Consider the following 17888-nt stretch of genomic DNA (forward strand, 5'->3'; position numbering starts at 1 on the left):
AAAATTATTTATTGGGATTAAGAGTCCCAAGAAATTAATTAATTGCAACTTCATCTATCGAATCGGGGATATTTCATTCTCTTCTTATTGTCCTGCACTTGATTTCATTCATTATTAAAGACATTCTCAACACTGATTTTCATCCATTTTTTATGGAGCTTTTGAGTTTTGACTATGATAAAAAAAAAATTGGGCGAGAAGTCTGTGATTGTGAATTTAGGAATTGAAAGAATGGAATAGCGAAGATGGTAAAATTGATTTTGGCAAAGAATGAAGGGGAAACGAAGAAAAGAAGAGCGAGAAAGTGAAAGAAGAAGAGAAAAAGTAAACACGCTCATTTGTTGCTCACCACTTGGCGCTTAGCAAATCATTTATTTATCTATAATTATGAGTCTGTGTATCATTATATAATCATAAAATTGAATCTCTCTGTTGGACATTATTTTATCATCATATATTCAAGATTACATAATTGAATATAAATAAAGCAAGATCTTCGAACAACATGTATTTCACGTAAACCATAAACATAATAGGATCGAGACATACCTTGGCGATCCATAGCGGAAGCGATTGAGGAAGGAGGAGACGATTTCCTTGAACCTTTTTCCGGCGTAGTGGCGCAACTCCAAGGATTTGTTTCTCTCTCTTTCCCTCGTTTATGTGTTCTCTTAATGTGTGTGATTTGATGGGATCACCACACTTGTATTTATAGGCAGAGAGAGGACAAATCCTAAGTATCAAACCCTAAAAGCCCTTTCCATCAAAGAGGCCCAAAATAATTAGTAAATACATTTCTTATTGACCAAGAATATAATCTTCAGTCTATTAATATTACTAATTGATCACAATCAATTCTAATCAAATCTTAATAATATATACGCATGATTCTTTACTTGATGGCCAAGGGAATGGATATTCATTCCATAAAAAGATTATATAATCAATCTTTTCCATTCATTGGCAATCAATTGACATATATATATATATGAATATATATTCTCTTTGGAGCAATATAACATGATTATTTGATTAATTGATATGTGACAATAATTAATTGATAGTCAATTAATTAGGGTAAAATGTGTCTTATACCAAATATATGTATTATACTAAAAATCCAATTCTATTTAGGATTCTATCACATGTCACATATGTGAGACATAAAACTTACATTCTCCCACTTGGCGAACATGTGGGACACAAAGTTTTCGATTCTCCCACTTGTCACACTTGACAGAGCCACAGTAAAATAGACATAATAAACATAAGGCGCGCATAATATTGGACTTTATAAATACTTTCATCATTGGTAAACATAAGTATTATATTAGAGAGACTACTAATGCGGGTCATGGCGGGCGTATATCATTCAATCGACATAGTTCCTTCCATGTACCACATCACTAATATCCACCCTAATATAATCTATAAGTAACACCGCGTCCGTAATTGTCTTATTTCAAGACCTCCTGCATTAATACTAAAAACGTACATATGCATATCAAATAATAAGTATATGCAGGAAAAGCAGAAACAACTTTATTGAATTCAAAATATCTATAACTTGAGTGTCTGAACCAACATGGAAACATAAAGATTAGACGTTTCCATACCCAAGACCCATTCTGTTAACTTATTCCATAAATGTCTTAGGCGGTAACACCTTAGTCAATGGATCAGCAACCATAAGCTGTGTGCTTATATATTATATAGATATTCTTTGTTCCCAAACTTCATCTTTCACGACAAGAAATTTTAATTCCATGTGTTTAGCTCCTTAAATATTTGTCATACTTACAGAAAGATACGATTGCACTATCATCACAATATAATTTCAACGGCTTGGATATTGAGGAGACAATGCCAAGGCCTGAAATAAAATTTTGCAATCATTAATGCTTCAAAGCAAACCATAAATTTAGCTTTAATGGAAATCCAATAATTTCTAGTTGATCAGATTTCCGTAATGTGAGCATAAAATCTTTTGTTCACTTTAAGTATCTCATTATTATCTTTGCAGTTCTCCAATGTTCAACACCAGGGTTACTTTGGTAACGGCCTAGCATTCCAACTGCAAAGCTGATGTCTGGTCTAGTACAGACTTGAGCATACATCAAACTTCCCACAATAGATGCATAAGGAATATTTTCCATATCCTTACGTTCCAATTCAGTTTTTGGACATTGATCCAAACTGAATTTGTCACCATTACGAATTTGAACAACACTTGGAGAACAAGCACTCATGCCATATCTCTCTAAAAGATTCGATCTATGTAGCTTTTATGAGACAATCCAAGAGTCCATGTGATTGATCACAAGATATTTCTATCATATGACATAGGATGTCTCACACATATCTTTTATGTTGAAATTTTTAGAGAGATAATTTTAGTGCATGTAGTAATCCAATGTCACTATTAGCAAGCAATATATCATCAACATACAAAACCAAAAATATGAACTTGCTCCCACTAACCTTGAGGTATATACACCGATCAACGGTGTTTTCTTTAAAACCAAAAGCAGTAATAGTGTCATGGAATTTAAAATAAATACCATTGTCGAGAAGCTTGTTTCAGTCCATAAATTGATGTCTTAAGTTTGCAGACTAAAAATTTTCATTCCATTTCTTAATGAAGTCTTCAGGTTGTTTCATGTAGACTTCTTCTTACAAATCGCCATTTAGAAAAGCAGTTTTTCACATCCATTTGATGTAGTTCCAAGTCGAAATGGGCTACAAGTGCCAAAATGATTCTAAGTGAGTCCTTCTTTGATACTTGAGAGAAAGTCTCTTTATAATCAATGCTATCTTTTATGAGTATAACCTTTGGCAACAAGTCTGGCTTTAAATCGTTCGATTAAACCATTTATGTCGAATTTGGTCTTGAAGACCCATTTACACCCAATATACTTTTGTCTATCAGGTAATTCGACAAGGTCCCAGACTCTATTATAATCCATAGATTTTAACTCTTTCATCATGCATCAATCCATTTATTAGAATTATTACACTTAATGACTAGTGAATATGAAACTGGATCATTACGTATTCATATATCACATTCGGATTCTTGGAGATATGCCACAGTCATCAGAAATGACCACATTCGTTCTCATTAAGAAAACATTAATGACACTTCTAGAGATGCTTCTTCCACACCTATGTTCAATGAACTTGGCATCATCATTAGTCATTCAAATGTTCAATATTGTTAGGCTATTCAACAATATTTGGCACACTTAATTCTTAAGGAAATGAGGGAAGAGGAAAATCTACCCTTATTTCACTAATGACCGCATTATGAGTGTTAAAACTCCCACTGATCTCACCATTCTCAAAGAATCATATATTTTCAGTTTCCATAATTCTCATGTTATCATTAGGATAATAAAACCTTTACCCTTTGGATTTATCTAGTAACCTATAAAGTAACCACTAACTTCTAAAATTCAATTTCTTTTCTTGCGAAGAGTATACTCTAGTTTCTGCTGAATAGCCCCAAATATGAAGGTGCTGCAAACTGGGTTTTCTACCTGTCCAAAGTTCATAAGAGAGTCTTTGGTACAACCTTACTAGAAACCCGGTTTAATACATAAATAGCGGTTCTAAGAGCATAAATTCACACAACAATATGAGTAAGGTAGAATTATCATACTTTTAATCATTTCCATGGGAATTCAGTTTCGTCTCTTAGCAACATCATTCTGCTGAGGCGTACTTGGCATAGTATATTAAGCATAAATACCACGCTTTTCTAAGAATTTGGCAAAAAGTCCAAGTAATTGACTTATTTTAGTGGTACGACCATAACATTCACCACCTCTATCAGATCGAATAATTTTCACATTTCTATTTAATTGTCTTTCAACCTCAGTCATAAAATGTTCAACTGTGCCTGAGATTTTTCTTGCAATAAATAAATCCATAATGCGAAAAAATCGTCAATAAAGGTGATAAAACGTTTTTATCCACTAGAAGTCGAGACATCAAAAGGTTCGCAAATATCTGTATGTATAATTTTAAGGAGCTCATTGCTTCTTGTGGCATTTTTAGTACTGTGTTTAGTTTGTTTACATTTAATACAATCCACACAAACGGTAATGCTTGTAAAGTCTAAATTCGAATGAATATTATCCTTTATAAGCCTCTTAATTCTTTCACTAGAAATATGATCCAGTTCCTTTATGCCATAAGAATGATAAATTCGAATGAATATTATCCTTTAGACGCTCCTTCGGTTGCAATATGAGCATGAGATGCACCCATTCCATACTTCTTCATCTTATGCTCCTCCTAGACCAATACGTTTCCCAATTCTTTAAAAGTCCACTAATCTTTTATAGTGAATCAATTTGGAATGGTCTGAGGATATAAGGAAGTTAGGATGAATTGAACAATGAAATCCTTATCCACCTATAATCCTAACTTTTCCAGCTTAGAGATGTTATTTATTTCCATCACATGCTCGTACATAGTCCGAGAACCATCATATTGCATGCTCATGAGATCCTTCATAAGTTTTCCTGCAATAGACGTATATGCAGTTTGTGAAGTGATCCTCAACATTATGCAAATATTCTTTTGCAATATCAGTCATTGAGAGACTTTATCTACAACGAATATTCTAATGAACTGTAAACTTAGTCCTGTTAGATTTTTCTCAAGCATTATGGGCAATCAACCAACTACTTTGATCAAAGATAATTGGATTATCATTCAACAGTGTTAGGTTCCAAGTCCATTATTCCAAGAGTGAACTTAAGTTTCTCTTTCCATTCAAAGAAGTTAGTTCCATAAAGTTGGGGAACGTTTGAGGTAAACATGCTAGTAGCAAAAAAATATATGTTTTTACATTATAGGAGCAGTTAAGAAATGAATGCTCACATATAAAAGCTTTGAATAATAACACGAACATTAATTTGAAAACCCATATCATGAGGCAATTATGAAAACTCCTTTGGGTAGTCTTCATACAATAATAAAAATCATGCTTTTAATATCCATATCTCAGTTCAATAATTGAGTAATAATAAATTGGCGTTACCTTTGGGTAATCGACACCAATTTAAATTATTAACTCCATTAGTGTTTATTATGTCGCAAAGACTATTTCCTTTGGGAATCTAGACCTTACAACAAACAAACTATTTAGATGATGAATAGCCACAACAAGCATGATGATTAATTGCATACATAGATTTTACATATTAACTTGATTATAAACTCTTCTCATTTTACCTCACTTTGGTGATTGCAAAATAAACATAATATAATCAAGAATGTATAGCGATTAATTGCTTAAGCAGATTTTTACTTAATTTGATTATAAACTATTATTTTACCTCACTTTGGTGATTGTAAAATAAACATAATATAATCAAGAACATATAGAGATTAATTGCTTAAACAAATTTTAATATGAGTTTGATTATAGACTCTCCTTATTTTGCCTCACTTTGGTGATTGCAAAATAAACATAATATAATCAAAATACATGTTAAAACGAGAATTGAATTATGTAATCATTCATTCCACCGTCTCGGTAGATTCATAATCATAAAACATTTAATTGAAATCTCAATTCATCAATGCATATATTCAAACTCAATTTACATAAAATATATACACAATCAAAATACCCAAATCAATTCCATATATATAAATAGAATCAATAGGGAAACAATATATTTCAAAGTATAATCGTACAAAATAAACAATCTTTAATTGATAAAGAGATTAACTATAATTCCAGTCAAAATTATGTGAACAGAATCAAATATTCATGCTGAAACAAATTTTCTATGAAAACAGCCGAACAATACACAATTCATAAATCATGGGTATTAAATTAAATATTCAGGCAGAAACAATTTTCTAACATAACATCCCATCAGTACATAATTGTGCAATTTGATAAGCGTGTAGTCATATGATTCATTAAATTTGCATACGTAATAAATTAATTGAGTCAACCAACTTGAATTACTATTCCGTAAATTTCTTGACGGAAGAAAAATACCAAAAGCCGTAAATCGAGAAACAAATATACACAAACATGATTCTCAAGTTAATCAATAATTTATTTAAATTAAAATTCAAACATTATGGTTTTTCAATAATACGAAAATACATGAATTCTCAACCATGCTCTGATACCACATGTTGGACATTATTTTATCATCATATATTCAAGATTACATAATTGAATATAAATAAAGCAAGATCTTCGAACAACATGTATTTCACGTAAACCATAAACATAATAGGATCGAGACATACCTTGGCGATCCATAGCGGAAGCGATTGAGGAAGGAGGAGACGATTTCCTTGAACCTTTTTCCGGCGTAGTGGCGCAACTCCAAGGATTTGTTTCTCTCTCTTTCCCTCGTTTATGTGTTCTCTTAATGTGTGTGATTTGATGGGATCACCACACTTGTATTTATAGGCAGAGAGAGGACAAACCCTAAGTATCAAACCCTAAAAGCCCTTTCCATCAAAGAGGCCCAAAATAATTAGTAAATACATTTCTTATTGACCAAGAATATAATCTTCAGTCTATTAATATTACTAATTGATCACAATCAATTCTAATCAAATCTTAATAATATATACGCATGATTCTTTACTTGATGGCCAAGGGAATGGATATTCATTCCATAAAAAGATTATATAATCAATCTTTTCCATTCATTGGCAATCAATTGACATATATATATATATATATATGAATATATATTCTCTTTGGAGCAATATAACATGATTATTTGATTAATTGATATGTGACAATAATTAATTGATAGTCAATTAATTAGGGTAAAATGTGTCTTATACCAAATATATGTATTATACTAAAAATCCAATTCTATTTAGGATTCTATCACATGTCACATATGTGAGACATAAAACTTACACTCTCGTCTCCTCTTTTTCTCATCCCTCGATTGATACCCATGGCATCAAGATCAAATTCTTATGGGCAGTTTCAATAACTTTTTCAAATGACAAATAATAGAAACATTGGACCTCCAGAGCACTTGATAGTAATGACCAATCCTCTATATATAATTGGAAAATTTGAACTTCATTTTTATGACATACTATGAGGGAATCCAAAGCAAAAAGGACAAAAAAAAATATAATAAATCTAGTCAATCTATAAGCAGTGAAACTTCTACCGATGAATTCAATCATAATTAGTTAATTACATATCAAGAAGAACCATCTTGCCTGCAACTGATAGAAAACTACTCCACGAAACTACACAAAGATGAAATGAAGAATACAAAATAAAGCATATAAAGTGTTTTTTTTTATTATCTACCAACCAATTACAACCCCTGCTCGAAACCCAAATGCTTTCCTCTCAAGAACATATTCCGACACACCCCAGATTGTATACGTCGTGTAGCTGGTGGTTGCAACCGTTGTAATAGAATCTATGACATCCTTGCAGTGCACTTGAAATTCACAAAGATTTATAGTATTGGTGTATAGTGTATACCAACATTGCTATCTTATTTAGACCACCTCCAAGGCTCCAACCATACACCAAATCCCATTTTTGGTGTAAAAATGTGCTCCAACCATACTCCATACCCATGCCCATTTTTGGGTTTTTTAATCAAACAACACCAAATTTGAAGTGAACACCAAAATTGAGTATCTACCGCAAAAAAAACTTTAAATATTGCATAATAGTCCTTATTATTAATTTGATAGTTGAATCAGCCGGCGGCCAATTTGTATACTGTCAATTTGTATACTAGTACTAGTACTTGATAGTTGATTCAAACTATCAGCAACATAATTTAGACACAATTTGTTCACGGAATTTACATATATTTTTCTAATAAAAATAATTAAATAGAAATTATCAAGCTGACCATATTATAATAAATTATACTTTTTTACAAATAATAACTAATAAATTTACTAAATAGGAACGAATATTGCTAAAAAATCTTGTTATTATTTCAAGAGTATATGACCTGATATGACGCAATAAGAAATAAAAGTGCTCATCTGGAACTTCAAAATGCGCTAGTTGATCATTTGTGGGAACAATACACAAATTTCGAGTCTTGAATTTTAGCTATTTTTTATGTTTATCGTGATATGTTTTATGTAATTGCGATATATTTAAATGAGTTTCAATTTATATTTGAATTTTATTATTGCAAGTTTAGTGTATTTAATTTTAAAAGTAGTGTAATTTTTTTTAATATAAAGTATATTTAATATATAAATATATTAATAAAAAAAATTTGTATAATTATTTAAGTTACATAAATTATTGATAAAATATTATGGGACTAATATGTAATTTAAGTAAACATGTAGGTATAATTGAAAAATGTATAAAAAGAATATAAATATGGAATATTCTTTTGGGTTTGAGTTTAGAGTAAATGATTGGAGTAAAACTACTTTTTGGTGTGACCCAAACTTAAAAATGGATTTGAGTTTGGTGTAACTTATGTGATTCAAATCTCTTATTTATAGTGTATACCAACATTGATATGTGAATGCCTACCAAACATACCCAAAAAAAGAAAAAAACTGACCACATAATCTGGCGGGTAAAGATAGCTACCTTTTCCAATTATCAATCTAAGTATCTAACACTCCAGTTAATTTCTCCAAAAAAATTAGTAGATATTTATTTTAAATATTAAAAATTAGGGTGTGACATAACGACATCCAATTGTTGCAGAGTAGTAGGACTACGTTTCTCATCTCATCCCTAAAGGCTAAACCCATCCCTAAAGGCTAAACCCATGAGCAGTAAAACCCCATAAACTCAAAAGCTTTGATCTTTGCAACCAGAAATGGCCATAACAGCAAAAGCTCTCTCCACATCTCTACCAAGATGCCTCTTTTTACACCGCCACTTTCGCTTCTCCCTTCCATTACCCGTTCACCGCCCTCCTCTCCACAAATTCCGCCCCCTTTGCACCGCCGCCGTTGAAGAGGCCGAATCACTGCAGCCCTTGAAGCATTCCATTCTCCTTGAAAGACTCAGGCAGCGCCACCTCAAGGAATCCCCCCAGCCTCCTAAATTGAGGCATGCTGGTGCCGAAATTGAGGGTTCGAGGAGGAAGAAGGGCGCTGCGCCGGAGACGGCGTCGACTTTTCAGGAGCTGGGTTTGAGCGAGGAAGTGATGGGGGCATTGGGGGAAATGGGGATTACGGACCCTACAGAGATTCAGCGTATTGGGATTCCGGCTGTCCTCCATGGGAAGAGCGTGGTTTTGGGGTCTCATACTGGTTCTGGCAAGACTCTGGCTTACCTTCTCCCTCTTGTTCAGGTTCAATCATCCTTTGATTTTTGTTGACCATTGTTTCAAATTGTATGTTTCTTCACAAGATTATCGTTGCTCATTTATGCCTAGATTGTGGGCTGCCTGTGACATCTGGATGTAATGATGTGTGTATAATGCTAATTTATGCCTTTATGATACACTTGAAGATGACTAATTTACTGTGAAAGTCTTGAAGTTTTGTACTGAAACACCTTTGCTTCGTGTTAAAACTCTAGTTGCTGAGAAGGGATGAGGATTTGCACGGTATGCTGATGAAGCCCAGACGCCCACGGGCTGTTGTTCTGTGCCCAACGAGGGAGCTGTGTGAGCAGGTTCGTTGTCTTGTTTCGTGGTCTGTTTATCCCTTTAGTGGCTTGAAGATACAACCACATTGTTCGATCAATGACGCTCAAATGCACGTCTAGGTGTTCCGTGTTTCCAAGTCCATTAGCCACCATGCACGATTCAGATCAACCATGGTAAGTGGTGGTGGGCGTTTAAAGCCTCAAGAAGATTCCTTGAACAGCCCCATTGACATGGTTGTGGGGACCCCTGGCCGGGTTTTGCAACATATAGAGGAAGGAAATTTGGTTTATGGGGACATCAGATATGTGGTAATTAGCCTGATATCTCACTAATTTTCTTATAAACAACTTTATGGCCAATTCTTTTATATCCTCAGCTTGTTGAAGGTTTCAATCTCTTTATAGGTGTTGGATGAAGCTGACACCATGTTTGATCGTGGATTTGGCCCTGACATCCGAAAATTTCTTGCTCCACTGAGGAGTCGTGCATCTAAGCTGGATGGTCTAGGTTTTCAAACAGTATTAGTAACTGCAACAATGACAACGGTATGCTAAGTAGGCTTGTGACAAACAAATGCAAAACCTAATCCAGATATGAACTTTAATTCTCCAAATTTTCAAAGTCCTTTTAGTTTTGGTCTTCCTTCTCAATGTAATTGAACTGGTACCTTTCTTTTTTTTTACTGCATCTTTAGTAACCTTGGTAATTTTTTGTCATGATATTGCAAACTATCACTTCTAAAAGAATTCTATTTTGTAGAGAAAATAAGTTAAAACCCTTAGTGTTCCTGATATGACCATGATGCTTTCAGGCCCTTCAGGCTTCAGCTGATGTTTCTTGTACTTCCCCATAATTCTTCTTCACTGTTCCTGGATAATTAACAAAACGTTTAATTTATGAAGGCAGTGCAAAAGCTGGTTGATGAGGAATTCCAGGGAATTGCTCATCTACGTACCTCTTCACTCCATAAGAAGATTGCTTCTGCTCGTCATGATTTCGTCAAACTCTCAGGTTCCGAGAATAAACTGGAAGCCTTATTACAGGTGTAGTACTTTCTTCACGCTTTAAGATGATATGCACAACTATTCTCAATTATTTCAATTTAGTTAATGTGGTCATGGGATCACATCACAGGTTCTTGAGCCAAGTTTAGCAAAAGGAAACAGAGTGATGGTTTTCTGCAATACATTGAGCTCCAGTCGAGCTGTGGATCACTTTTTGTCTGAAAACCAAATCTCTACGGTCAATTACCATGGAGAGGTTCCTGCTGAACAAAGGTAAAATGAGATGTTATTATCATTATTGGTCTGTGCCTGTCCCTTTCTACTGGCTGCTCATGATCACACTGACAAATGGACAGATGATGTGGAAATGTAAACTTACAGCTGCTCATGTCTACAAGAAATTCTCTTTTTGTTATCTGTTTCAGAGAGCTTCTGCTTTGGACATTGGCTTGTTAGATTTTAACTTCTTTTCACAATTTCACCTGTCGTGTTCTATGCAACTAATGCAGGGTTGAGAATCTGGAAAAGTTTAAGAGCAATGATGGAGATTGCCCCACTTTAGTCTGTACAGATCTGGCTGCTAGGGGTTTGGACTTGGATGTCGACCATGTTATTATGTTTGACTTTCCCTCGAATTCTGTAAGCCAAGAGACTCTCTTGCTGTCCATGTTAGTGCAGTGTTTCCATAATCTAATTCTTCTTGTTTTTTTACCTTTTAGATCGATTATCTCCATCGTACTGGACGAACTGCTCGTATGGGGGCAAAAGGTGAGTACTTTATAAGGCTTTACAATGTTCAAACTTAAAAATTTTGCTGTTATGTACTGGAGCTCTTGTTTCAATATGGTGATACTCCTTATCACTTCAGAAACTTAGCCTTATGTAAACTGGTCTTACATGCTCATCGGCTAAATATATCCATTGCTCTTGATTTGCTATATCTTTCTTGCATTCCTTTGCGTGCAACTTTGGTTAGACCCTTACCGGCGTCTTTGTGTTGATAGGGAAGGTGACAAGTTTGATCGCTAGAAAGAATTTGATTTTGGCCACCCGCATTGAGGAAGCAATAATGAAAAACGAGAGCTTGGAATCCCTATCCGTTGATAGAATCAAAAGGGATCTTGCCAGATCACACATAAATCAGCAGAAGGGACAAAATGAGAAAAGGGAAATGACCTCCAGCTTAAAAAGGAAGGCTCAAGCCACCTCAACAAAACCATCCGATGCTCGCGGAAAAGCAACAGTCGCCAAGAAAAGCTCTTTTTCTAAATCTACAAAAGCTCCCATGATTTCCAAGCCTAAGAAGAAGGTGGTTAAGGTTGTCAAAACGTCAAATTCTTCGGGATCTGGCAACTCAAGAGGTACGTCTTCTGGTGGGAGGAAGCATTCAGGGGGAAGAAACAAAGGAGGGGCTGGATCTCAGTCAAAACTAAACGTTGTTGGATTCAGAGGCCGGAGCAGTGTGAAGGCTGCTTGATATCTAATCTAGCTCTATCAAAGGAAGAGTATGGTACTTTTATCTTGATGTATTACAAGTTTCCTTTCAATTTGTTTCGTAGGTTAGGTTTATTTTCACTCAAACAGTGTATCGTCCACTTTTCTGTGGAAAGGCGATATGTATAAATACACAGTCAAGCCCTTAGGATAATGGAACATTGCCCTTGAGATAAATTTTTTAGAATTAGATTATTGATTTTCAAGAACAAGGTGCCAGCTTCCAGTCTCTTGGCACTTCTCAGTTTCCATAGCCATATCAATTTTTTGGTAAAAAAGCTTTTACCGTCATATTTTGATATCTTCAACACGTTATTTATATATACATATAGAATTCTTAGACAAGACATACACATACATTAGTACTAGTAGTAGTAATGTTGGTACTCAACATACACAGGCCCCTGCGGAAGCCATATCCGACCCCAACCCCCCTCCATACACAGCAACAAAAAATCGTAGCAAAAGACGAACATCACCCGATCAAGGGTCACTTGTAGCGTCTTCAACCATGGTTTCAGCGCTCCCAATATGAAGCGTCCTGCATATATAAACCAAAAGGAATGTATAGACCGGCAATTCCAAAATGTCGCATAATGCTGCAATATCAAGATTACAAACCATCTTCACTTGAGTAATCAACCACTGACCTCTTCTAGCATTGGCAGGTTAAATTCAGTATTAACTCCCACATCCGTTACAATATCCTCTTCTTTAACTTCGGTATCAGTGAAAGTGAGTGCTCGTTGCAACTTCTTCTGAGAAAATACTTCGACTTCCACCATGTACGTGGCTGTCACTGGGCGGTGGTCAGATAATTTGATCTCGGATCTTCTGTAGTCGACCAACCTCATTCCCTTCCCAAAGGATAGAATGCGATCACACCTGCACAGTACATGCAAGAGACTGCTATAGCTTCTATAAAAACAAGAATAAAAGTTTAAGAAAGAGAGAACAAAAAAAAGAGAAAATTCATACCATGCAGGTGTTCTTCTACCAGCTTTTGGGTCCTCACCGATGTAAGTGTTGGAATTTAACTCGTATTTGTACGTTGGAGCGAAGCTCAGAGAACCTTCCGACCACCCATCAAATGCTCGGCCTTTCTTGAGCTCTCTCACCAGCTGCAGAAGAATAAAAGAATCAGCTTCTTAGGTGTATCAACGAAACTGGATACAATTTGTGTTTATATGTTCAAATCAGTATTCAGATTTTGCCTCTTCGGTGTTTCTATAAATTTCTGAACTTGCATCATGTTCACTGTCGCTATATTACGTACACGATGCCTCGAGATTCATGCTATAAACTATATAGATTAACAAAGACAAACCAAACAATGTTTCATGTGACTCATTTCTAATGAACTGTCAACTGTTACGGACCTGGTCCTGCTCAAGTAACTTGGGCCAGTCCTTCTTGGATATCAGCTCTCTTGTTTGATCATAAGGCAAGTTGATTCGATAGTTAAGGTCACCAAGCCAGATAATTCTCCTGCAACAAAACAACGGTTGCCTCATGTCATTTAAAGAAACACCCCCCCCCCCCCCACACACACAAAACTAAAAACACTGTAGTTTAACTATGGATTTTTCCACAGTAGAAACTGGTGAAAACGAGAATAAGATATAATGATCGGAACATATGCTTACTCATGGTCATAAATCCTATAAGGAAGCCCCATAGCAGAACAAAAGTTGAAACGGCTCCGTCTATGAATCTCATGCACATCAGCATTTCTCTTGACTGCATCTACTTCCTTTTCTCCTGCTGTTAGATGAGTACAAACGAAACATAAGACTGTCTGATGTACCGACATACTAACTGATACCGCTCCCTGACAGATAGAAGGAGAGAGTTAAACTAAAGCTTAGATAAAAAAAAAAAAACGATCCGAGCATAACCTAAGTTAGAAGAAGTCAACATTAAAAATCCATATAACTCAAACTGTAATGAAAAAAAGAAGTGATATCTACTATTGTCAAATGTGCAGACAATTCCTTTTTGCTTTTTTCTACTGTAAAATTATGCTAATGCTTGGAAGTTTGGAAGAGAGAGAACCTTGTTGCCAATATAGCCCATGGCACCAACACCAACAGCAGACACGTTCACATTTTGTATATATCTTCGCAAGCTCCTCCGCACCCATACTGTAATAAAAAGTCCAACCATTTGCTTGCTCACTATTCTAACATAGGCCGGCCTTCTTTTCCGGTTTATCAGGGAGTCAAGGTCGATTGATGCTAGTGCTTTCAAGTCGGACTTCATTGTACTTTCATTTGTTGAACTAGATTTGAAAGAGCTGTTTGTCTGGAGAGATTTCAGAGTCTTGAAGGATTTAGCAGAACCGAAGGAATTAGGCTTCTCCAAAATATGCTGACCCAAAAGATCAAGTGGTGGCTCCGGCCAGCTTAAGCCTATCTTTTCTGTACCACTAAGTGTTTTGGATAATATCTTAGTGTACTGAATTTTAGACTCTTCGATGTTTTCCTCATTATCATCGATCTTTAAGCACTGCGATCTGTCTAATCTTCTGGAGGAAGACGACTGCAGCAACTCTTTTTCCAGTGCCCTGTCGAAGTGAGCAGAGTCCTCGGGGAAAGAGGAATCATCAAAAACAAAATCAGTTCCCCCATCATAAAAACCAGACGTATCCTCATTCACTGGGTAGAATCCTTCCTCGATATCACTGTCTGATTCAAGTGCAACTTCGTCTTCTATATTTATGGCATCCTCGGTTGGCTGAAACGTCGATGGACTAGGAGGACCACTATAGCTCTTGAACCTAGTCATTGGTGAAACTCGGTTGAGAGTTCTACGAATGATGTTTTCCCATTTTTGGACAGGGAGGGTATCTTCAGCTCCAAATATGTTAGCAGCATTCAACGGGATAATCTCCTGAAAGCTATAGATGAGTGCAGAAGTTAAACATCAAAAGGCTTTAAGTCCACATAAGGTTTCATGAAGCAAAATGCAATAACAATCATAAAAATGCATTACTTAACTTCACAGCTAAAGATAAGAGCAAGGACCTGGCTATATGCTACTAAACTTACCCGATCACGTATATATCAGCAGGCTCAGCAATGTCTAGCCAACCATCGAGATCGAGGTCATCGTCTGGAGCAAGTCCTCCAACGTTCCAGGTGGCGGCACATATCCTTGTAGAATAAAGATCTTATAGGTATTTGGTAATTAAACGTAGTACTTGGGTATGTTGTTAGCAATAAATCATGAAAGTGCAAGAGTAATATTACCTGATTTCCTTGGATTTAATGTACTGAGCTCTGACTGTCTCTGAATTGCGCCGTCTTAACCTAGGAAGAGCCTCTGTTGGCAGAAGACACATATCATAACTCACTAAAAACTAGACATCATATTCGATGGCAGTAATTTTTAAGCGAGAATTTGAATGGATTCCATTAAGCTTATTTTGCTATTATGTTGTTACCATTATATTTATATACAAATATATATGTGCTAAGGGGAAACAGTAGTATGGCTTCAAGAAGAAAATTATCCCAAATTTCAGCCAAATATACCTTACAAACACTAACTGGAAAATACAAGTATATATATTTAAGAAATAGCATACCATTAGCATCAATGTTGAGTTGTTGAGCTAATTCATTCTTGAACCTGGAGTCTTTGGGCCTATCATAAAACTCTGTGGATAAAAAGGGGGAAAAATGAGAAATTGATAGAAGAGATTAGTAGTCCTATTATGGTAAGTGATGCCTGAGAATGAAAAGATCTGTGAGCAGCTTTACCTTTAGCATCAAAGTTAACATGATCAAACTTTTCATTTTTGAACCTGGAGGCCTTCTCAGAAAAATCTGAGGAAATAAAAATGAGTTGATGAATTAAAAAAGCATGAAATAGAGGGGAAGGAGGATTGAAAAAGGACCTTGTTCGGAATCGGAGTCGGAGCTGAAGTCGCTGTCAGCGGAGAAATCGGAGTTACTGGAGGGTATGTTGAGCCACTTGCGAAGCACCGTGCGGCGCCACGACAGCTGCAAAAACACAAACACACACAATGTTGCAGCAAATCCTATCCATAAAAATCATTTGCACACACACGCAGCCGCATGTGTATGTGTATGTGTATGTGTATGTGTATGTGTATGTGTATGTGTGTTAAAAACAGAATTGTTTGCGTTGCCTGCTGGTGCTGGCGGTGGCTTCGCATCTTGATATACTAAATGTATACGTCACTAATATCGGCAGGAGAGAAGAAAATGTGATGTTAACTGCCGATTCACTCCTCTCCCTCCCGCCTTTATAAACCACCTTCATTTTCATATTTACATATTTTAACTTATTTTTTTCAATTACTTTTAACATAATTGAGTTATTTTTATAGCAATTAAAACTCTTTTTCGCTTTTATTTTTTTGTTTTTTTATTTTTCAATTTTATTTTCTATTCAACTTTATTCTAATGCCTTAAAAAATGCTTCAATTATCTTAATGGACAGAATACTCTTTCTATCCTGTCTATGATATCATATCATTTTAGGTAAGCAAGAATGAAAAAACTAGGGATAAATGAATCTTATGTTATAATATTATATTAATTTTATAATAAATATTAGTAAAATAAGATCGTGATATAAAACTGAAATATTTAATTGAGATATTTTGATATAAAATATTATCCGAGGGAGAGGTGAGAGTACAAATTTGTGTACATCATGATTCTTATTTTTAATACTGTATTAAATTCTAAAAAAGGTACTATATCGTAAATCAAAAGCGAATAATAATATACTCCCTTCGTCCCGTTTTAGGAGTCTCGGTTGATCGATTTCGGGCATCCTGCTTTTGGAATCCCGGTTGGGATAAACTAATAAAAAATGCCTATAAAGTAAGTAAAAAAAGTGTAAAAAGGGGTCCCAACATCCACTACAATATTTATTGATTACACACTCAATTAAAAGTGAGTCCCAATATACATTACAATATTTATTTATTACACAATTAAACAATTTCTTAAAACATATGCCCGATTCAACTGGGACTCCTAAAGCGGAATGGAGGGAGTATATAACTCGTATGAGAGTGATTTGCAATTTTATTCAATGCAGTGCTCTAAATAAATTAGATTAACCTTCTATACGATGTACGATCAGTTAAATTAATGATAGATAGTTAAAAATAAAGTTATACTAATAAAATGTGAGTGGAAAAATGTTAGTGGAATGTGGGGTCTATGACCATTTATGGAATATTTCAATCGGGACTCCTAAAGTGAGATACCCAAAAATAGTAAACCGGGACTTCTAAAGTGGGACGGAGGGAGTATATATAAAATTTCATAAATTATACTCCGTAGCCCGTATACTTTACGAGAAAATCAATATCTACATCAATATATTGCTTGACATGACTATGTTTTCATGCTTAATTCTCTTCGTAAAATGAAATCGAATTGAATTCTATAAGCTCCGATTTTTACTGAAAAAATCATTGTACATAATCATGCAATTAAATTTGAATTTTAATGTGTCATGTTATTTGATTGACCATAGCAAAATTTTCATTCAAATCGATTTGCAACTTTGTACTCAATTGCAAATTAAAAACTCCATCTTTAATATTTCATAAATATATACACTGTTTATTACAATTTGTTAGAGATCATAAATATTGATATAATATGCTATTTTAAATATTTATAAATTACAAATTCATAATTTTTTTATCCACCGACTGCACATTGGTTTTGTCCTCACTTGAGTTTTGATTAAGGGCAAAGAAGGGGTTGACTTAATCATTATAGGG

General features: G+C 34.9%; 2 protein-coding genes across 2 annotated transcripts; one reads left to right on the forward strand and one right to left on the reverse strand.

Moving 5' to 3' along the window:
- Positions 1-8728: 8728 nt before the first annotated feature.
- LOC125221656 (DEAD-box ATP-dependent RNA helicase 39-like) lies at positions 8729-12324 on the forward strand. The gene is made up of 9 exons (XM_048123841.2): positions 8729-9314; positions 9545-9640; positions 9734-9922; positions 10019-10159; positions 10517-10657; positions 10749-10891; positions 11128-11257; positions 11338-11386; positions 11623-12324. Exons 1-9 carry the CDS (start codon positions 8835-8837, stop codon positions 12093-12095), a joined length of 1842 nt encoding a protein of 613 aa, XP_047979798.2. The 5' UTR covers positions 8729-8834; the 3' UTR covers positions 12096-12324.
- An 89-nt stretch (positions 12325-12413) lies between these two features.
- On the reverse strand, positions 12414-16358 carry LOC125221655 (type IV inositol polyphosphate 5-phosphatase 3-like). The gene is made up of 12 exons (XM_048123840.2): positions 16269-16358; positions 16014-16119; positions 15877-15942; positions 15702-15773; positions 15364-15436; positions 15163-15267; positions 14168-15011; positions 13759-13943; positions 13492-13600; positions 13091-13233; positions 12763-12997; positions 12414-12653 (listed from the first exon to the last, which is right to left on the reverse strand). Exons 1-12 carry the CDS (start codon positions 16293-16295, stop codon positions 12630-12632), a joined length of 1989 nt encoding a protein of 662 aa, XP_047979797.2. The 5' UTR covers positions 16296-16358; the 3' UTR covers positions 12414-12629.
- Between the last annotated feature and the right edge of the window lie 1530 nt (positions 16359-17888).

The sequence above is a fragment of the Salvia hispanica genome, chromosome 1 (assembly GCF_029641045.1).
Source record: "Salvia hispanica isolate PSC_SH4W2 chromosome 1, Shi_PSC_v1, whole genome shotgun sequence".
Lineage (NCBI taxonomy): Eukaryota > Viridiplantae > Streptophyta > Magnoliopsida > Lamiales > Lamiaceae > Salvia > Salvia hispanica.

Excerpts from the sequence above, each read along its gene's own strand:
- LOC125221655 (XM_048123840.2), bottom strand. The coding sequence starts at position 16,295 with ATGCGAAGCCACCGCCAGCACCAGCAG. Across the intron at positions 15,437-15,701 it reads ACTCAACATTGATGCTAATG|AGGCTCTTCCTAGGTTAAGA; the intron begins GTATGCTATTTC and ends TTCTGCCAACAG. Across the intron at positions 12,654-12,762 it reads ACCTGCCAATGCTAGAAGAG|GACGCTTCATATTGGGAGCG; the intron begins GTCAGTGGTTGA and ends TTATATATGCAG.
- LOC125221656 (XM_048123841.2), top strand. The coding sequence starts at position 8,835 with ATGGCCATAACAGCAAAAGCTCTCTCCACATCTCTACCAAGATGCCTC. Across the intron at positions 10,658-10,748 it reads AACTGGAAGCCTTATTACAG|GTTCTTGAGCCAAGTTTAGC; the intron begins GTGTAGTACTTT and ends ATCACATCACAG. Across the intron at positions 11,258-11,337 it reads TTGACTTTCCCTCGAATTCT|ATCGATTATCTCCATCGTAC; the intron begins GTAAGCCAAGAG and ends TTTACCTTTTAG.